At 38.3% G+C, this 21967-nt stretch overlaps 2 protein-coding genes across 6 annotated transcripts in view; both read left to right on the top strand.

Annotated features, from left to right (window-relative positions):
* The window catches only part of pkp4 (plakophilin 4), a 51888-nt gene extending 35834 nt beyond the window's left edge, over positions 1 to 16054 (top strand). For 2 of the 3 annotated variants that reach the window (XM_022675255.2, XM_007248824.4), the window contains exons 8-22: positions 345 to 500; positions 1179 to 1386; positions 1987 to 2119; positions 2209 to 2422; positions 4141 to 4324; positions 5336 to 5453; positions 8031 to 8222; positions 9333 to 9506; positions 9682 to 9832; positions 10090 to 10282; positions 10570 to 10654; positions 10741 to 10858; positions 11498 to 11629; positions 13206 to 13279; positions 13542 to 16054. In XM_022675255.2, the coding sequence (XP_022530976.2) occupies positions 345 to 500; positions 1179 to 1386; positions 1987 to 2119; positions 2209 to 2422; positions 4141 to 4324; positions 5336 to 5453; positions 8031 to 8222; positions 9333 to 9506; positions 9682 to 9832; positions 10090 to 10282; positions 10570 to 10654; positions 10741 to 10858; positions 11498 to 11629; positions 13206 to 13279; positions 13542 to 13781 (2372 nt within the window). In that variant the 3' untranslated portion in view covers positions 13782 to 16054. The remainder of the gene's footprint in view (positions 1 to 344; positions 501 to 1178; positions 1387 to 1986; positions 2120 to 2208; positions 2423 to 4140; positions 4325 to 5335; positions 5454 to 8030; positions 8223 to 9332; positions 9507 to 9681; positions 9833 to 10089; positions 10283 to 10569; positions 10655 to 10740; positions 10859 to 11497; positions 11630 to 13205; positions 13280 to 13541) is intronic. The other variant, XM_015605723.3, reaches the window with a different exon arrangement.
* Positions 16055 to 18485: 2431 nt separating this feature from the next.
* Positions 18486 to 21967, top strand: part of tanc1a (tetratricopeptide repeat, ankyrin repeat and coiled-coil containing 1a) — a 138299-nt gene continuing 134817 nt past the window's right edge. Inside the window, exon 1 of one of the 3 annotated variants that reach the window (XM_049479060.1) lies at positions 18486 to 18729. The gene's annotated coding sequence lies outside the window, so the exon portion shown is untranslated. The remainder of the gene's footprint in view (positions 18730 to 21967) is intronic. The other 2 variants (XM_022675252.2, XM_022675253.2) reach the window with 2 other exon arrangements.

The following is a 21967-nucleotide window of genomic DNA, read 5'->3' as shown; positions in this document are numbered from 1 at the left end:
CTACAATGTAAAGAGCGGTATAAATGGGATCTCAGTCTCAGTTATGGAAAAAAAGAAAGAATTATAATACAGCAGACGGTAAAGGAATAGATGGTCTGGTCACTATAAGTATGCAAGAACATTTAATATTTAATTTCTCATGAGATGGGTAAAGCATCCATTTAAAGTCCATCCCCAAACTGCTAAGTCCTCAAATAATTGGTGAACTTCTTTAAAGACTGTGTGTGAATTTCATGCATTATCTTACTTCAGTCTGTTTTACTTTAGCTGATTGGCCTATTTTAGACGTGTAGCAAGCTGTCCATGTGTACATATGTGAATTTGATTCTCCTGTATTGATACAGGTCTGCAGAGTTCTTATAGTCAGCACAGCCAGCTAGCCCAAGAAACCCGCTCTCCGGACCACCACGTAACCCCTGTGTATGAGGACAGAACCTTTCAGAACCCACTCTACCAGAGCCCTACCCATGGCTCCCAGAGTGCTCTCTCCAGGAACACAGGTATGAAACTGTTTCTGAAGTACAAAGCATTGCACTATTTTTTACCGCCTTACTAGCCAGTTGGATTCAGAAGCCAGTGGCCACCAGATTGGATGTGTGAATATGACCAGACTGGAATAATAGTAAGAGCAACTGGAAGATAAGCTCATGTTAGAAGTGGGAATGGGTGCTTTGGGGAACCAACTCAGGTTTCAGGTAGTGCTGGGCAGTTTATTCAAATTAATTTGGTTATTTTAAATTACTCTTTTAATATACCATTTAAAAAGGGGGAACAGGATAGTTCATCTTTCTATATGGACACTGCTAGAGAAAATAAATAATAAAAGAGAATAAAAGTTCTGTCTGAATGATGGCAAACAGAAAATTTTAATGTAGGCATCTTAGTTGGAGTAAACAAAATCAAACAAACTAATGAATTCTGTTCTGTTGTTGTGCTAGACCTGAATATCATGTCCCAATCCAATTTCTTATTTGTACACCACTTGTTTTCGAGTGTAATCTGTCCCCTTGGATCAGAGTTACAAGAGGAAGAGTTAAAGGCTTGTACAGCAATTCATTATTATTTTCCAACCTTTAATTCCTCTGTGGTGAGGAGCTGAAATTAGCTTTTAATAGCTTTTATTGTATGTTTTTCAGGTCTACTTATTTGAAATTTGTGTTTCTTTCTCTCTGTTCCAGGGTTAGGAACTTTGCCAAGAACCACCAGTCAGTGTAGTACCCTGCGCTACCAGCGGGGGGCATATTCAGTGCCCTCACACAGTGACACGTATCGCTCCACACTTTACCGCCAGGCAGAGTCCAACTATGGCAGACATGCGGTTGCCCTTGACAATAACATCGGTGCCACACGATCACCATCCATAGACAGCATCCACAAAGATCCTCGGTAAACCATCCTGGAAAGGAAAATGACAAAAATGACTAGGGATGCACAGAAATTAAACTTCCTAAAGCCAAATAGCAGACACTATTTTGGCCACTTCTGTCACAAATAAATAGGTTAAGCAACAAATCCTGATTTTGTTTTTGCCTTGCCTCAACAAAGAGCAATTAGCTACAGAACTTACACTTCATTATATAATCAGTGCTATTCTAATCATGAATTTATCACAGCAGTGTTATTCTAAACACACATAAAATCACTGTTAGCTAGCTTGTTACCTCAACAGTGCCATTTTAATCATAAATATACATCAGTAGTGCAATTGTAGTCAAACCTTTAGATCAGCAGTGTTATTTTAATCAGACATTTAGATTAACTGTGCTATTATTGATATATATTTAGCTTGCTTAAGCTAAACATATCACGCAGTGCTACTCAAGTCATATGTAGCTAGTTATCTTTTCACATATGCAGTTGCATCTCTAGAAATTACATGAATGCATTACATAAAATATTAAGATATTTCATGGTGAAAAAATTAAGATATTTATAAGGAGTCTGGTAATATGTGCCTGTATTATGTGTGTGTGTGTGTTTGTATAGGGAGTTTGCCTGGAGAGATCCTGAACTGCCAGAGGTGATACGCATGCTGCAGCATCACTTCCCCTCAGTGCAGGCCAACGCTGCAGCATATGTTCAGCACCTCTGTTACAGAGACAACCGCATCAAGTCTGAGGTATTCATACACACATCCGACACTCTTTTTCTATACTGGGCACTGTCATATCTGCACAAACGAGCGTGTAACCCTGATTGGTGCTTCAGGTGTGCAGGCTCGGAGGGATCCAGCACTTGGTAGATCTTTTGGATCACAAAACTCTGGAAGTGCAGCGCAGTGCGTGCGGAGCTCTCAGGAACCTGGTGTTTGGCAAAGCCACTGACGACAATAAGGTGTGTGTGAGGAACGCCGGCGGAATCCCAGCTCTGCTTCGCCTGCTGAGGAAGACGTCAGAAACTGAAGTGCGGGAGCTCGTCACTGGTTAGTGTCTATAGCTTGTTATAGCTTGTTAAGTAAAGGTGTTTTCAGACTTAATCCCAAATAAATTAGTTTTTAACCTGGTGTGATTCTGGGCTTGTTTGGGGAAGGGGCTTATTATCACTTGTTTGTTTTCACGTGTCAGAACTCTGAACATCTGAAAAGTGGATCAGTTGCACAGTTTAGTGCTTCACTTCTCTGAGTGTAGGATTGCAAAAGCCTCTGGCATTAGCTGCTTTTTATTATTTTGTTTGGATATAAACATTTGAGCATTAAGCAACACAGCTTTTGGAATTCACTGTGCAGGAGCTCCTTTAAAACAGCAGCCTTTCAGGAGATGGTGGTTCAAATCCCCGGTCACGCAACTTGCCATCAGCTGCCAGAGTCCCGAGAGAGCACAATTGGCCTTGCTCTCTCCCCACATCACTCTAAAAGGGTGATGTCAATCAGCAAAAGACATCTGTGAGCTGATGTATCAGAACGAAGTCACTGTGCTTTCCTCCGAGCGCACTGGCTACTCAGCAGTGCTGCATCAGCAGCTATTTGAAAAGTGGCGGTGATTGGCTTCACACGTGTTGGAAGAGGTGTGCGATACATCCTCCTTGTGTTAAGGCATCACTTGTGATGGGAGATATACAATTGGCTAGCAGAGGAATGGGTGGGACAATTGGCCACATAAATTGGGGAGAAAAAAGGGGGGAAAAAATGTAAGCAGCGTTTCTGGTATGATATGATTTTATCCATGCAGGCCAACATGCTGTTATCATCATTTTTGTGGTCGTAGTCTCCCTATTCTGTTAGAATGTTGTTACTTTGGCGAGTTGCCTTTCCAGGTGTTATGCTGAATTCTGCCTCCCTGTCAGGTTTTGGTTTTGACACAACACTGCTTCTTTTTTTTTCTTCTGTTGTTTAATGGGTGGCAATAGCCTGTCTCAGCTTCCTGTAATTGGTCCAATATCAATAACCATCCAGAAAATTACTTTTTAAAATCCTGACAACCTGGGTAGTGGTTAAGTTAATCCGAAGTGAGTACACCTCTATTGGTCAGACAAAATTATAAATTTCACACCTTCTGTTTTGGTTCAGACTAAAATGAAAGTATTGCGTGCTTAATATGAATATTTGGTTATGTAAGTAGATGAGTTAACACAGCATGTCGTGTCGTGTTGTGTGGTGCAGCAAGGACAGAGGAAAAAGCAGTGTATCTGGGTCTTAGCTCTGATTAATGAAGAGGGACAAGCTGTTTTAACGGAAGCCGAGGCTGACAAATCTAAACGCACAAGCACACCATACACACACCCACACACACAAACACAGTGTTGAATGTTTCAGTTTACATGTTGGCAAGCTGGATCCTTCCCTGGCTCAGCACCTTCTACTGCTTCACTGGCTTCTCCAACACTGCTAAAGCCAGTACAAACATACAAACCCATACACGCATACTGCACTGTTACTGAGGCAATCAGAGAGAAGTCTATTTTAAGTCGGTTAGCAGCGTTCTACAAATACGCAGATTATGTGTTTGCTGTGGGTTGTTGAGTGTACAGTACAATTACCACTGTTGGAAATTTACAACAAGCCCTGTTATCATCCAACAAAGTAGAGCAACAGTCACAGTGCTATTATATGAATAGGGCTGTTAACGTATTGCATTGTACTATGTCATATTTTATTCTCCTGGATAAGCACTTTCCTCATGCTGTGTATAATCTTGCGCACAGGTGTGTTATGGAACTTGTCGTCATGTGACTCCGTGAAGATGACGATTGTGCGGGATGCACTTGGTCCTCTCACGAACACAGTGATTATCCCTCATTCAGGGTGGGGTGCAGCCCCCCAAAGAGAGGACCACAAGCTCAAACTGCATTCCTCGCTAGTGCTGAGGAACACAACGGGATGCCTCAGGTACTGCTCTCTACTGTTCTTAATTTAAAGATGCATATCTAAACACTAATATTAGAATAAATCCAAGTAACATTACAGAAATATGTACTAACAGCAAGTGTTTAAAATGGCTACTGGAGGAAGTTGTTTGCTTTGCCCCCTCCTCCCCATTTACAAAGCTTACATGGGTTGCCAGGTTAAGAGCATTGAATGCACATGAACATGAGCAAGATTTTTTCTTGTTGTATATTCTCTGTCATGCTGGTTGCTGCTGAGGTAGTAAACAACTGTTGCTTGTCACCTGCTCCTCCATTGTGACTGATATCAGTTCACAATAGCAACTACTTACTGCCTTGTAGGGGTGGACGATATAGCTCTAAAATAATATCACGATATTTCATGCTATTTTCACAATAACGATACTTTTGGAGATATGACAAAACACTGAATAAGAAAAATTATTGAGAATTTTATTATTGCATGCAATATGATATGGCTTACTGAGATATTCAAATCAGATTTGTAACAGAAGTCAATGATCCAGAATGTCATGATGCTAATAATAATGCACTCCATATATCTCCATTTATCCAAGATTAAAGTAAAATAAATGATACTGCACAGATATAATCTGTCTCTAGTAGATATATAATGGGTAATTAGACAGTGTGAATTTTTCTTTTGCTAAAAAAGGCAAAAAAGTAGTATCCTGATGTGATAATTAGGTTATTAGGGGTGGGTGATATGCCACAATATTTTAGGGTATAATATCATTCACAATATTCAAAATGTTTGGCAATTTTCACATACGATACGATATGGCACACCCCTACTGCCTTGTTAACCAAATGTTAATAATAATACATTTTATTTTTATAGCGCTTTTCAGGAAACTCAAAGACGCTTTTTAATGTTGAATTTACCTAAAATGTCCATTGGTTATCGGCTATATTCTTTATGGTTAAAAATATATACACAGTGTAACAATAAACAATGATATAATGTGATTATATGTGTGTGTGTGTGTGACAGAAACCTTAGTTCAGCTGGTGAAGAAGCTCGTAGGCAGATGCGCTGCTGTGAGGGACTGATTGATTCTCTGCTTTACATCATTAAAACGTGTATCAACACCTCTGACTTTGACAGCAAGGTAAGCGACACACATCTTAGCTAACTAGCATCTGGAAAAGGGACTTTTAGATTGAATATATTTAATTGCCATATGCACAGAGAAACAAGAAGTTGCACTTACCCTAGGACTACAAGTACTACCAATTACAGTATAAATTCTAGTACTAAGAAATAAGCACAAAAAAAAAATTAACAAAGCAAAAAGTAAAAGCCTTCCATTGGATAATTACAGCATGGGTGATTGATTATGTTTTTTTGCAGTGTGTAGATTCTCATTTGTTAAACAACCATGTGGAAAGACACATCCTGTGTTCCTGAAAAAGATGTTAATCTGTTATTGCCATGCAAATATTTGGCTTGCATTAAGCAGGGAAAACATCTAATGGAGTTAGCTGTTAAGAACTGTCCAACACGTTATTAAAAAGACAGTAGGGAAACATTATGTTGTGGTGTTGTTGTCAGAAAAAAGGCTAACTGGCAAAAACAGCTTCAGTCTGCTAGGGAGTATAAAGATTGGACTCTGGAGTAATGAAATAAGGCAATGTGGTTTGATGAGACAGATTTATCCTGTTCTAGAGTGATGGAGCATCAGGGTAAGAAGGAAGGTGATTGAAGTGATGCACCCATCATGCGTAGTGTCCACTGTACAAGCCTATGGCGGCGGTGCTATGATCTGGGGTTGCTGCAGTTGGTCAGGTCTAGGTTCAGCAACAGTATGTGCCCAAAGAATGAAGTCAGCTGATGGCACAGGAATATTCCAGGATGACAATGCCCAGATTCATCAGACTCAGATTGTGAAAGAGTGGCTCAGTAAGCTTGAGATCATTATTGTCACACGTGGAGTCCAGACCTGAAGCCTATGGAGAATCTTTGGAATGTGTAAGAGGACACTTTGTGCAGTCATCAATACAAATCTTGGGAAAATTTAGGGTGGTGATATTACAGAAGCTTGAGGACATTATGCCACAGCGAACCAAATATTAAAGAATGTGACCTTATTTGGCCAGGCAGTGTATATTAGGGCTGTAAGACAAATTGTATTTTAGCATTAATGTAATATTAGTTTTTATCAATAATGCAGTAATGCTTTGATTAACAGCAAACTGAAGCTGCATTACCTGCTTATAGCAACAGAGGGGGCTCCTTACACTGCAGACTGAGTTCATATGATATCACAAGGCTGGAGATATAGTAAAGAAAAGTGATATAGAAAAAGATAGAAAAACCTTAGAGGAACTTACTCTATACAGTATCCATTAAAAGTAAGTACATCCCTCACATTTGTTATGACACAGCACTATAGAAATTAAACTCGTAGTCAGTTTGCTGCTTGTATAGCAGTATAGATTTTCTTTATAACTCATCACATACAACCATTAATGTGTCTAAACACAAGTGAGTACACCTCACAGTGCACATGTTTAAATTGTGCCCAAAGTGTCACAATTTGATGCACATTGAGTTTACCAGAGCTACACAGGTTGCTACTGGGATCATCTTCCACTCCTCCATGATGACATCACAGAGCCAGTGGATGTTAAGACACCTTGCACTCCTGCATCTTAGGTTGGAGGGACCCCAGAGGTGCTTAATTGGTTTTAGGTTTAAAGATCTTCAGCTTACTGGAGGTGTGTTTGGGGTTGTTACTGTGTTGGAAAACTGCCATGTGGCCGAGTTTCCCTGTACCGCCAACACTCAGGCAGCCCCAGACCATAATGCTGCCACCATCATGCTTGACTGTAGGCAATGGACAGTTGTCTTGATTCCCCTACCAGGTTGACAACACACATCCTGGACATCTGAGCCAAACAGTTTTATCTTGGTCTCGTCAGACTAAAGGACATGGGTCCAGTATACCGTGCTCTTGGACTGCTTGTCTTCAGGAAACTGTTTGCGGGCTTTCTTGTGTGTCAGCTTCAGAAGAGACGGGCCATGCAGACAGAGTTGATGCAGTATGCTGTGTATGGTCTGAGCACTGCAGGCTGACCTGCTACTTCTTCAGCCTCTGCTGAAATGCTGGCAGCACTCGTGCATTTAATTTTCTGAAGCCAATCTCAGGCTATGACGCTGAACATGTGGACTTAACTATTTTGGTCAAATCTGGGGAGTCCTGTTTTGAGTGGAACCTTATACTGGAACCCACCGTGCTAAATACAATATTAATAATAATGCAGGTACCAGTGTATGTGTGAAAGAGCAGAGTACTGTCTGTTATGTTCTAGTGGTCTTCTCGTGGGAGAGATGAGTGAACCTGAACTGCATTACTGTCAGTTGCTGATGTCAGAAGAGCATGATTTGTGGTTGGAGGAAGGTTAAAACACATTAATCTGAGATTGGAGGCAGCTTGTGGTTGGCAGAGCGCTTTTTTCTTAAAGAGGAAGCACAGCATCCCACGCCTTCCTCTCCATCACTCCCACATTGCTTCATTACTGCAGAATTATACTGCTTTTATTGTAAGTGCTTTTCTGTGTAAGAGCACCACCTTCTGGTGGAGGAGAGACATTTAGGGTTCTCTAACCCTGTTTTGGTTTTTAGTAGATTGTAATGACCCAGATGACTGTCTTTAATTATTGGTCCTTGATCTGTCTCTTTTCAGATTGTGGAAAATTGTGTGTGCACTTTGAGGAACCTGTCATATCGTCTCGAGCTGGAGATGCCCCCCTCTCGGCTGATGGGCACCCAGGACTTGGACACACTCCTGGGCAATGACCCTTCTAACAAACAGGTGGACTACAGCTGCTGGGGCTTGAGGAAGAAGAAGAAGAAAAGATCCTGGCAGGACCAGCAGGCAAGCCCAGATTTAATTAAAATTACTAATCTTTCTTTCCTGTAATTGTAGCTTTAATCAGACCTAGAATTTTCATCCAAACCCAAGAATCTTCTGCTAGAGTTGAATATATCCATTGCACAGCAGTGTGACATTTAAATGCACACCCAGCTGTAACCTGGAAACGAATTTCAGAAAATAAAGCAAATATTGAACCTTTATATGTCATGTATATATATTTAATTATTAATGTGATTTTAAAACATCTTTAAAAAATATTCTGGATATATAAGGCATCTTGATTGTTATACTGTATATGGTGGCTAGGGCTGCACAATATTAGGGAAAAAAGAATTAGGCATTTGTGAATATGACAACAAAAAAAAAACAATAAAAGTACCGGTATATAAAAAGTAGTGATTTTAAACAACAATGTTCAAAGTCTCATTTTGGAGTCTAGATCGTAATATCAACAGTTGGTTTGGTAAATCAAGGTTATTGATGTTAAATGAGGTAAGCTGCTGATGGAATTTACTGTGGTTCTGGCTGTGGGGCATCCAAGATAAATCTGGACTCATTTTTTTATACTAGCTCACAGGATATGAACTACTTTCTTCAAAATTAAAATTCTTGTCACTCTTTACTGTTTTTACTTGTTTTTTTATATAAATTCTAATAATATGTGGATTGTATTTTTTAAACAGAAACACTCTTATTGCTGAGATTAATGGTTTTGAGTAATGTGCTTATTTACCTAAAACGTTTGCAAAGCACTGTATATTGTGATATTTAAAAATACAAATATATTAAAACATTTCACACCAGAAATCACCAGAACTCCCTCTGTATATCAAAGAATCAGAGTTTGGACCAATGAAAAGATTTTGGGCATGTATAATATATATTTGTAAGATATGTCCGTACAAATGATCAGTGTAAATATTGCACATGCACACATTGCGATGACAAAGTTGAAACCATATATTGTGAAGCCCTAAAAGAAAGATGTCTTTAACATAAAAATTAATACAACTGCTGAGGTTTTTATTGATTTAAGCTTTTCTATTTTAATTCAACTGTTAAAGTGAACAGAGATGCTCAAAGTAGCTCTATACTCTTTTCTCCACACAGTGGGATGGAGTTGGACCTATCCCTGGTTTTTCTGGCAGTCCGAAGGGGGCGGAGATGCTGTGGCACCCATCAGTGGTTAAGCCTTACCTCACCCTGCTGGCGGAAAGCTCCAACCCGGCCACACTAGAGGGAGCAGCTGGGTCACTGCAGAACCTCTCGGCTGGGAGCTGGAGGGTAGGCTACACGCAGTTCCACTGCTGTACGCTGACACATTACAGTCACAGTCCACAGTATAGAACTGAATTATGTGAGTGTCTAAGGTTTCACACACTCAGAATGAAAAGAAGCTTTTCCAAATGCCAAACTAAATCTTTTAGGAGATCACCTCTCTTTCTGTGTGTGTGGTCAGTTTGCGGCCTATATCCGAGCGGCAGTGCGTAAGGAGAAGGGTTTGCCCATACTGGTGGAGTTGCTGAGGATGGATAATGACAGGGTGGTGTGCTCTGTGGCAACCGCACTGCGCAACATGGCTCTGGACGCCAGGAATAAGGAGCTGATTGGTCAGTATATTGATTCTTAGTGGGGCCCATTAAATATTTATAATATGTACATTTAAAAGGGCTGTTAGATACACAGTAAATTTGCTAGTCTTAATTCAACACTCTTAGTGTTAAACTAACACTGAGTGTTAGTTTAAAAGGGAAAACACAGCATGTTGGTGATCCCTAGTGTTGATACCAATGTCACTATGGGCATATGATGAGTTTTCTATTTTCTGCATAAGCCATGACAAAGATTTTCATCTGTATTCTTATAGGAAAGTATGCCATGCCAGATCTGGTGACACGCCTTCCGGGTCACGGACCCTCGCTACTGTCTGATGAGACTGTGGCAGCTGTGTGCTGTGCACTGCATGAAGTCACCAGTAGGAATATGGAAAACGCCCGTGCACTTGCTCAAGCAGGTGGGGTTGACAAGCTGGTTGCCATCAGCCGAGGCCGGGGGGAGAGGTAGGAATGTCAAAAATAAGATTATCATCATTATTTATATTTTTACTAACCTAAAACTTGAATGGCTAGAATTAGTTTTACCTAGAGAGATAAGGTAAAGAATTTTTACTACAGGATGTGTCTGTAAAATGTGTGACCGATTTGCACTTTATTGTATTACTTTGACTTTTTAGTCCAAAATAAAATTGCCAAATTAATTCAAACCACTGTTGTAATAATAGCTGATGCTCTTCTGTTCATCCTGATATATTCGTGTTGGATTGATTACACTCCACTCTTACATTCAGGTACTCTATGAAAGTGGTCAAGGCTGCAGCACAGGTACTGAATACTCTGTGGCAGTACAGAGATCTGCGTAACATCTATAAAAAGGTAAGTGGTCCCTCAAATATGATTCTAGAAATTAGTTCTAGCTTCTTGTTGCTTTTGTCATGTGCTTCTATGATGTGCTTTATCAGGATGGGTGGAATCAGAACCATTTTGTCACACCAGTGTCAACGCTAGAGCGAGACCGGTACCGGTCCCAGCCCACACTGCCAACAAGCAACTTACAGATGTCACCAGTCATTCAGTCAGGTGAGAAGAACAAAAATGAGGGTGTTAAAACAGAGTGGCTACTAGTGATGCACTGAAACTAAAATTTTAAAACTGAATAGAACCAAATCGAAAAATATTCCAAATGTCAGACATGTTTTTACGCAGATTTTAAACAATATATTGTTTCTGCTATATATATATTTTACACTACCCTGTGTTGTTTAGCAGGCTTTTTAATTGAAACAAGGGATTGGGCTGTACTGTTTAGTTGTAATAGCTAAAAGAGTTGATGACAGACTAAAGTCTCTGTGTGACCTTAGTCTTCACATGGCCCTGTGGCTATAAGGAGCCTCCTGTCTGTTTTTGGCTAATTTTGATCAATTTTTGCCCTAGGTCTGAAAGTTCATTTAAAAACCATTGCAGCTAAAACCAAACATTAGTGTAAACTCTACATTAAATAAATAAATCATTGTTCTGTCACAATTATTTAGCCTTTTTACTTAGGTTAATTCGGTGAGTCCCTAGTGGCTACCTTTTTTACAGTTCATTATTTTAATAAAATGTTCTCATTACATGTTTACATTTTATGTTTTTGGTTATTTATGTGACATCATGCATTGATGGTTCAATAATATTAATATTAATATGAATATTATATGTTGTGTTAAATGTGTTTAGGTGGTAGTGCCACTTCTTCTCCTGCTATGTTGGGAATAAGGGAACATCGGCTGAGTAAGAGGAGAGCTCAGTCTTCTATGCAACTTTATAACTATTATGGCGACGCGAACAGAAACAAAAATCTGTACACAGGTAGGCCCAAACTGTAATTTGAATTGAATGATTGTAAATGCTGCAAGAGAACTGCACATCATGTACATCTACATACAAATAGGTTAATAGCGATGTTAAATCCGGTCACTGATATAAAGTCAGCCAGCCCAAGATTTAATTCTAAAGGTGAATTGCTTAAATAACAGTAATAATGTGATTTTTTTCCCACGTTTTTCTTTAACCTTTCCTCTAATTTGTAGATGAAGCCAGTTTTTGATTTGTAGTTAGAGGATTAACGTTCTGAGAGAGTCAGATACTAAATATTCTCCGCTTTTATTGTTTGGTGCTGTTGCTGTTCGTTGCTTTTGCTGTTTGTTGCATGACCAAAAAGACTAGGTAATTGCATGGAAAGGACGTTTTTAAAAGCTATGATGTGTTTTTTTGACAGAACTCCATCCCTCCATATCTTTACAAAATTGGTAGATAACATGTAATTATAGCCTGGATTTATGTTAATATAGTGAATTATTTTGTCTTTTCTGGCTGTGTAGATGGTGAAGAGCTATGGAACTTGCTCACTGTCTAGCTTTTAGTAGTTAAAGCCCAAGAAACACTATTAATGAACATGCTGCAAAGGCTGCTGGTTTTATTAACTTTTTAATCCACATTTTCTTACCATTTTAGTATTTTACAAAAGCTACCTGTGAGAGGAGGATGAAATATGGAAGGAGGATGTCTTTGGACACAAAAAAAAATATTTAAACAATGTTTAACCATGTCACCCTAGAAAAACGCATTTTAAGGAGGCACCCTGCTGCCACATCACCCACCCCAAACCCCACCACACAATGTTGTCATCATTAAAAAAAAACTCTTTTTTTTATTGCTTTGTTGTGGTGTGTTATAACTTCAGTAAAGTCCACGGGAAGTTTTGGCCTCATAGAGCAGCAGAGCTAACAGCTAATAGAAATAAGATGAACTATACCAGTAAAATAATCATAGCTGTAAACTTAACTCAACATGTTTTACAGTCATTTGTCCAACATACAGGCAAACACTGGGTGATACAAGCAAGAGCAATGCATTTTTATATCTTTATATCTTTAGTTTAGAACTAAACTCAGCACTGTGGTATTGTCAAAGAGAGGAGGGCTCAGTCTTCTATGCAACTTTATAACTATTAATGACACCAACAGATACAAAAATCTGTACAAAGGTAGGCCTAAACTGTAATTAGAAATGAATGATTGTAAAAAAAAAACACCAGACCATTTATCGTATATCCTGTGATATACTAAACTCAGCACTCCACTGTTTTTAAAGAGAGAGGTTAAGTGTAAATCCCGCTCAAAGAGCACACTTATAGGTCTGTTGAGCATCTAGACAGACCAATAAGGATGTAAATCCCACCTACAGAACACAATGATAGGTCTACTGAGCACAAGATGAGACCAATCAGTATTCTCTGTATGTCGCCTTCATTACATCTGTTACTCCCTTGCTATGCACAAGGAGCCCCATATACAATGTTCACATTTCCTTTATAATGTAGCGATTTGCCGTTTACCAATGATAAGAGGTTACTGAAATGGAAATGTCATGTTTTTGTGTTTAGGGTCAGGAAAGAATTCTGCATATTTCATAAGCTCATTCCCCTCCCCTTCATTTGAGGAACCTCAAAGGCCACAGGTGAGCATTTTCCAAACATACACCTGATAAAAAAATTACCAAGGTCAATCAAGTCATATTATGTTAGTAACAGTTTCAATTTATCCATAATATACACCAATAGTGTCCACTGAGCAGTAAGGCATTCTTGAATAATGTATAATACACTCCAGTATAAGAGTTATGAGTTATATGAGTCTCTTTGCTGGAACACCATCCTAAACCAGTATATATATATGCTTGTATGTCTCACTCTACTCTCACACTGTCTTTCTCCATCTAGCAGAGCCAACTGTACTACTCAGATGAGCCGAATCAAAGGGCCTATGACACTTACGGAATGTACCTGGCGTCGCCGATGGGCTATGATGACCCTTACCTGGACGAGCCACTCAACTACCCGGTGGTGAGCGAGAGACAGGGGCTCAAGCGCAACACTAACTATGTGGACTTCTACTCTACCACACGCAGGCCTTCCTACCGAGCTCAGGCCTACCCTGCTTCTCCAGACTCATGGGTGTAGGCACCATTATGTGTGTGTGTGTGTATTTGTGGGTTGGTGTGCAGCTGTGTCTGAATGTGTATTTAAGGCCTCGTTCACATGTGCACAGATCTTATTGAAAGTTCATTTTTTTACTGCATTTTGTTTTCCACACCCCTGACAAAAGAGTTTGGAAAACGATGAAGAACCAGTTTTTATGTGGATGAATAAACCATATCATGTAAAAAATGTTAGGATCACAACATCAACTTGCACACAGACGTTGTTGTTTTATGAATACACTGTTAGTTAACACATAATGGATATTAACAGCCAATAATGGTGTGATAACACATTTGCTTATTCATAAACAATGATTATTGGGTTGTTTTACCATTTTTAAATGTTGTACTATTGTGTTAATGAATCATTTTTCCTGCTTCAGCACATTAACTTTAAGGACTGACTGTTCACTCTCTGCCTAATCTATCCACTCTTTGACCCAAGGAGCCACTGGAACCAGATAATCAGTGGGATTCATTTCACCTGACAGTGGTTTTAATGTTATGGCTGATCTGTGTATTTGGCAGTGGAGAGAGAAAAAAGTCATTTTCAGAAAGATCTTCTGCATGTGGACGAGGCACCAGTGTGAAAGTATTGGTGCAGAGTGACGGACAACCACAGGGTGAAGACCTGTCTGAGAAACCATTGGATTTAATGTATCTACCTATCAGTATGCTCTTGTGAGAAGTTGACAGAGAAATTGTCCCTATAAATTTGTGTTGCTGTTACAGAGTGACAAAGTTAATATTCAGACGGACTGTGCCTGTGCCATCTGCAGTGTGTGTGTGTGTGTGTGCGCGAGTTTGTTTCAAAATGAACTGAACTACCACAGTATAGTGTGTGGTGATCTGCCTAGAGTGTGAGTGCACAAAGTATCATGAGCATGTGTGTGTAAGAGTCGAGCGCACAGCTGGGCAATATGGTAAAAAATATAGAATTAGGATATTTAAAGAAATTTTCACGCACAGACAAAATGCAGTAGTAGCGCAGGTTCTTAAAAACGCTATTTAAATACACTGATCAAGCATAACATTATGATCATCTCTTTAATTCTATACCCACTATTCTTTTTTTAGCTCCACTCATCATATCAGACACTTTGTAGTTCTATAATTACAGAGTGTGTTCGTTCAGTTTTCTCTTCATGCTTTATTATTCTCCTTGTCAGGATCACACAGGACCACCACCCCATTTTCAGCACCACTAGGAATAGTCCACAGTCTTGACTTTATATTTGAACATATTGTTTAAAAACTCCAGCAGCACTGCTGTGTCTGAGCCACTCATACCAGCACAACACACACTACTAACACACTTTCACCATGCCAGTGTCATTGCTGAAAATGACCCACTACCCAAACAGTAGCTGTTCTGTGGTGGTCCTGTAGGGTCCTGACCATTAAAATCAAAAGAAAGGGAGAAAGGAGGATAATAAATTATGCAGAGAAACAGAACTACAAATGTCCTATATGATCAGTGAAGCTAACAGAAACAAAGAGGTGGTCTTATTGTAATCAAATGTGCAGTTAGAAATTGTGTTTTAAGCACAAATGAAATCCACAATATGTTTAAGGATGCGCTTTATATATCACAATTTAAAAGTTTTATAACAATACAATAAAATATTATCATATTGCCCAGCTCTAGTTGTGTGTTTGTAAATGCCTGGATGTGTGTGCCATTAAATTAACTTGAATCAAAGTCTTACTTTCATCTGAGAGAAAAAGCATATGAAATTGTTAATATTTATGTGAGCCAAAGAAGGATATATATAATAGTCATATTTTGTTTTGTTTGACATTCTCTGCGACACCTTTAAAAGATCAGACCACGTTCTGTTGTACATTATTTTTCATAAGTTTTTTTTTTAATGGCATGTTGAAAGAAAGACCCCAGTAATTTTAACAGTTTTAATGGTATAGCTAAACTGTATGTTGGGGCGAAAAATGTTGATGATCACACCTGTGGATGACACAAGCTCTAATAATGTACTGTGCAATGGTAACAAAATGTCCCTATGTCCAGTCTCATTGATGTACTTACTGTTAAGATTAGTGTGTGCCACGGAGTCGTGTACAAATCTGTCAGTTTTATTGTAAAAAAAACAAAACAATGTGTGGTGTGTGCAGCTCAGCACAGGACCTGTGCCATGTTACATAGCTATGTAGAGCAGTATGAATATATTAGAGACTTTATGGAGCCATCAGGTATTATAACACTGTTAGAAATAAAGATGAACATTTGTTTTTGTATATGACGTGTGTGTTTTTCATAACAGTCTGTCATGCTTCACTTATCAAATTTGCTTCTAACAAGTAAAGTGAACAGCAGAATCAACAAAAGCCTTGACAAGTAAAAGATTGGCAGTAGAGCTCAAGTTTGTAACAAATGTAAAAGAAAATGATTGAAATCTGGAATCTGGAGGAAATTCAGTGTGTAAAGGGTAAGGGCACAAGCCTAAGCAGAACACCTGCGGTCACTCAGACAGCACTGCATTAAGAACCATCATTCAACAATAACTGATGAAACCAGATGGGCAGGGGATTACTTTGGCAAACTTTTGTCAAGAACTGTGATACAGAGTTACATTCACAAATACAATTTAAAACTTTACTGTGCAAAAAAGAATCCTTATATTAACCACATTCAGAGGTTGAATTGACATCTTAGGGCTCATAGGAATCTTGGACAGACCTTCACACCGTGGAAACTGTATTGTGGCCAGACAAATCAGTACTCCAGATCTTTTTTGAAAGAAATGTTTGCTGTGATGAAAATGACCACATGCTCCAGACATTACAAAGGCATAGTTGTGGAAGAACTAAAGAAGAGGTCATGGGTCAGGGCTGACAAATGGAACAAATAACACCTGAAAAACTGCATCACTTTGTATCATCTGTTCCAAAATATCTTTTATATGTTGTGAGAAGGACTGGCAACATTACAAAGTGGTAAATGGTCCAACTTTTTTTTTGGAATGTGTTGCAGGCCTGAAATGCAGATATGGATGTATATTAATAAATGAAGTGAGGCTGAGCATACAGAACTTGAAATATATTGGGTACATAATGTCTTTAATCTAATAAAAGCCAAAGTAAATATAAGAAACAGCATGTTTAATCAAGAATCCCACCACAGCCTCTAACCATGCATGAAGACTTTCTTCCAGCCATTGCCACATAGAGGCAGTACGGAGCAAACTGAACTTTTAAGTCTGTAGTTTGACTTAGTGATCTGGCCTCACACTGTCAGGGCTCACTCTAATTCCTATAATATTTTATTATAAACTATGAAGGAACACATATGGAATTATATTGTAAACAAAAACATAGTTGTCCTCCACAATCACCAGACCTAAACACATGTTTTAGGAAGAGCTGGACTCTAGAGGAAATGAAAAAAGTCAAGAAGCATTAAGCACCTCTGAACTCCCTCAACACTGTTGGAGAACTATCCCAGGCTATATCTCATGAAGCAGACTAATAATGCTGCTCCACTGACGTGATGTCGGTTCTGATTCCAAATTCCTAAAAGGTTTTGCGTTTTCCCACTGCAAAATCACAGGATCTGTGCCAGAAAAACTGATGCCATTCTGGTCCCTTAATATTGCTGGTCTGGATCCAACGAATCTGTGATTAAAGTGGCCAAAGGATGGGGATATAGCAATACCACGTAAAATTGCTTTACAGTTAGAGGACTGCAGCAAATACAGTGGCAGTGAAGAATCAGTGGCCTGCTGAAGAAAGAGATGCATTACTTTCAATATGGTCCAATATGGAGAAATGCAAGTAAACTGAAAAGCTAACCAGGGAAAGCCACTGTGAAGAGTGCAATACTGGAGGAGATGCTTAAAGCCGGGTTAGCTAATAGCTAATAAAAAATACTGACAGCTTTAAAATAATGTACAAGGACTACAAGAAAGAACTGTCTAAAAGAGGTGGCAACATTTAAAATTGTGTAAATTCTTAGGTTCTTGACTCAGTTCTTGTGATTTTGGTAAGTTAATCTTGTTTTAAAAAACATTTGCTTATTATTGGGCTCTCAAACCAGTGAAAACAGATCTGTTCATAGAAGTTTATTAGGTTGGAAGAAACCTGCAACAACTCAGCACAAGAATAGAAGACTTGACAGAATGCCAAGAGTGAGAAAAGCTGGTATCAAAGCAAAATGCTCCTTTGTGTTGGCAGGAATGGATCAGAAAGCAGTGTTGCTGGAGGTTTTAAACACTGTGTTCACAGTAGTGTTAAAACTCTAGCAGCACTGCTGTGTCTGATCCTCTTGTACCAGCACAACACACACACTAACACCACATACACCATCATGCCAGTGTCACTGCAGTGCTGAGAATAACGACCAATCACCCAAATTATAGCTGCTCTGTGGTGGTCTCTCCTGGGGGTCCTGACCATCGAAGAACAGGGTGAAAAGAGGATAATAAAGTATGCAGAGAAACAGAAGAATCACAGTCTGTAATTATAAAACTAGAAGTGTCCTAAATGATCAGTGAAGGTGGAACAAAAAAATGGACGTGGGCATAATATTTTGGCTGGACTGTACATTTACAGAGAGAGGAAGGGTTGGGCTGGGCGGTTCAAGAATCCACCGCGCGCTACTCTGTGGTAGGTCGTTGCTCTCTGATGTATTTTAGGGGGCGTGTCACTGTCGCACGCGCACCTCTCCCTCGAGGAGACCTCACAGCGGGCGCGCGAGCGGACCGTTACAGCCGCCCATCATTAACATAGAGAATCAGCGGCTTAGCGGAGTTCAGAGCTGAGTTCAGCCCGGAGTTTGTACGGAGTTTAGCCCGGTGTTCAGCCCGGCTCAGCGGAGTTCAGCCCGGCCTAGCGGAGTTTAGCCCGCCTCAGCGGAGTTCAGCCCGGAGTCCAGCTCGGCTCAGCGGAATTCAGCCCGGCTCAGCGCTTCACAGGTGAGAAACTTTCTCGGTTTTATTCGTTTTTTTGCTTTTTCGGTTCAGGTAAGCTGAACTCTTCTTTACCTCTCAAACAGATTTTTGTAATTCTTAGAGCAAAACCATGTTTTTATTTAGCTTTAGCTGTGTTAAACCTGCAGGAACGTGCCCTCAGTTTCTGTGTTTGTCAGTAGGTTAGCTAATTAGCACGCTAGTTAGTTAGTTAGCTTAGCTAGTTAATAAACAGGAGTTTATGTTTGCTAATTATGGGTGTTTAAACCCTTATTTTTTTGCTCAAATTTACTAACCTAGCAAACTTTCTTTATCTACTGGAGTCAGTGTTTACTCACTTTCTTATAGTAACCTTTATAGAATATGTATATTGAATATTTATATTGACTTGCATCTGTTCCAATGGGGGTAAGTTATGTCTTTATTACGAGAAAAACACACTAGTCACCAGATGTAACCTCACTAAGTAACGTTAACGTAGTGAACTCATGTAAATAAATGTAGCTTTTAAACAAGAAACGCTTCAGCTAACGCTAAAATAGTTTGTGACCTGTAAGCCTTTCTCAGCTTCTATCCTGTCAGTAATGTTAGTTAATAAACAAGAGTGTATGTTTGCTAATTGTGGATGTTGTTAACTCCTTAAGGCCCTATCTATAGATGCTTTATTTTTAACTTCTATTATTTTTGTACTTAACCTCTTCTATTATTTGCACTTCAATATTGTAAGTCGCTTTGGACAAAAGCGTCTGCCAAATGTAATGTAATGTAATGTAATGTAACTCTCCTGTTCTTCTTAAATGTACTAATATCCTTTTAACCTTGTGGTACATTTTTTTTATCAAATACACAAGAATAATAAGACTAAGCCTTACTCGTCAGATCACTGAGTTCTGGTGAAATCTGTATTTTTTAAATATGATAATATTTAACTAATTAAAACTATTGCAAGATCTGTTTTTATATTGTGCAGCCCTACGGGCAACTCATCAGCTTCTCTTAATGTGCCAGACAAGTTCCAATAGCAAAGCTTTTTTTTTTTTGTTTATTTTAAAACTGAGTCCATGTCTTTTGTTCACACATTTTATTGCAATGTAAAGTAATATATGCTTTTATTTATGTATATACTTTATTTCTGCCAATATTGAAGTGTAAGGTATACTCAGTTTCCATGTCTGTCAGTAAAATAACTAGTTAGGTAGTTATTTAACAGCGTTTACTGGTTGAGGAGATTTTTAAATAATAGTAGAGCAAGTTAGATGTTTTTAGAGTCACTGTGGGCAGTTCAGCAGTTCCCATGGCCCAGAGCCAGCTGTCAATAAACAGGTGTAGCCTACAACCCCCTCACACACACACACACACACACACACACACCCAGGGCAATGTATCCTAAATTTTGTAAAATTTATCTAATTGAAACTATTTTATGCTAAATATATTTAAACAAATAATATAATTGTTATATCCTGCCTGCTGCACAAGTTACCATTTGTGTGCAAATTAATAAAAAAAAGAGACTTTTGTGATTTATGGAGGGATGACATTAAACAGAGTAGCTTGTGTAAATTATATTATAGAAACATATTGTATGTCAGTACAATATGCCACCGTCATTGCATTTTTGCAAATTAACTCATATTTGTATAAAAATACACTCAAAAATACTTTAGACAAACTTAATTGAACATAACACAACTGAATTTAAATATATTTATGGAACTACTTAAAACCCTTATGTGACAAAAACTTTTTTACATTTGGCCAACCCTATTCAGTCATGATGTTCTAAACCAGTTAAATTACTTTAAAGAAGATGATACTGTACATGAGATATTTTTATATAAGTATGTAAAAAAAAGTTAGTATACATACTTACATATTAACAAATACCATTCTCAGATATTACTGCTTTTAACTAGGCTGCACAAAATATAATTTTAGCATCATCACTGCATTGTTACAACCTCTGTGCTTATCAATGCAAAAAAATAAATGAACCTTTATCATTTTTAATTGCATCTACCAGGGGCAGATTATATTTGCTGTAATCTGTTAAATGTCATCCCTTCAAAACCCAAACCATTTCCACACACACATTTTAAATGTTTTTTTTTTTTATATTCTGTATGAAATAGTTTTAAATGTATCAATCAGTATGAAAGATATAATGTATATTTCTACCACCAATTAACACTTTTATTGGTTAAATGAGAAAAATAGCTGTAATTATATTGAATGTGTAAAAATGTGAACCAGGTGTTCTCAACTGGTTTTGTATTATAATTTAGATTTGTGGTGAGTCAGGTTAGAAGAACTAGCCATCAGTAAGACTGTTTCAATAATTACAGGATTGACTTATTGTACAGTACATGGAAACAACCTTTTTTTTTAGCTGAACTCAATATTGCATGTTGTGCTTACTTGTAAGTATTTACGTAAGAATAAATGATAGCAGTGTTTTGGCCAGTTGCATTTGCTAAAATAAACTTTCCCCAACAAAATTACATCTTCCAGACTGACAATGACAATTGCAAAAATATCTGGGAAAATATATAGTTCAAAAATTAACTCTGTTAATTTTCAACAATCCTTTGCTTTACTGAATGCCATTTATAGTGGACTGTAACACTCCAGCTGGTCATGTAGTGCTAGATTAATAACTGTGAGGAGTGAAAGAGAGTGAGCAAGAGAGACAGAGAATCACAGAGAGATGAAATCAGAGATGTTGAATTTTCACAATTAATTCCTTTCTATCTTTTTGTATCCCCCTTCACACAAATTATAAATTGTAAAGTGCAAGTGAGCAAATAAATGCACACTTCAGTTAAAAAATTTGGGATCACTTGCCAATTTCTCTCTTTTTCAAAGAATATCACAATTTGTGTTATCAGTTACACGATTAATTTAAATGTATCAATTGATTTTATGTTTGTATTAATGTTTGTATTAAAGCCTGTTTTTGTATAGAGACATATTTTGCATATAGTCCTGTTATTAGCAATTCTCAGTCCTTTGTCTTAATCTTCCCATATGGCTGCCAAACCAAGAATGTTATTAGACAAATTAATTGTTAGAAAAACATAATTTTTGCATTAGTTTTTTTTACTCATAAGAGAGCATAAATGGTGTGCAACATTCTAGTTTGGTTTAGTATCTAAAGCATCAGCAGTTGCAGGATTGCTTACAAGCTCAAAATGGCCAAAAAGAAACAACTTTTTTAGAGACCTGCAGTCTTTTTTTTGGTTAA

Source organism: Astyanax mexicanus, chromosome 5 (genome assembly GCF_023375975.1).
Source record: "Astyanax mexicanus isolate ESR-SI-001 chromosome 5, AstMex3_surface, whole genome shotgun sequence".
NCBI lineage: Eukaryota > Metazoa > Chordata > Actinopteri > Characiformes > Acestrorhamphidae > Astyanax > Astyanax mexicanus.
This window is presented reverse-complemented; position numbering and strand designations above follow the sequence as displayed.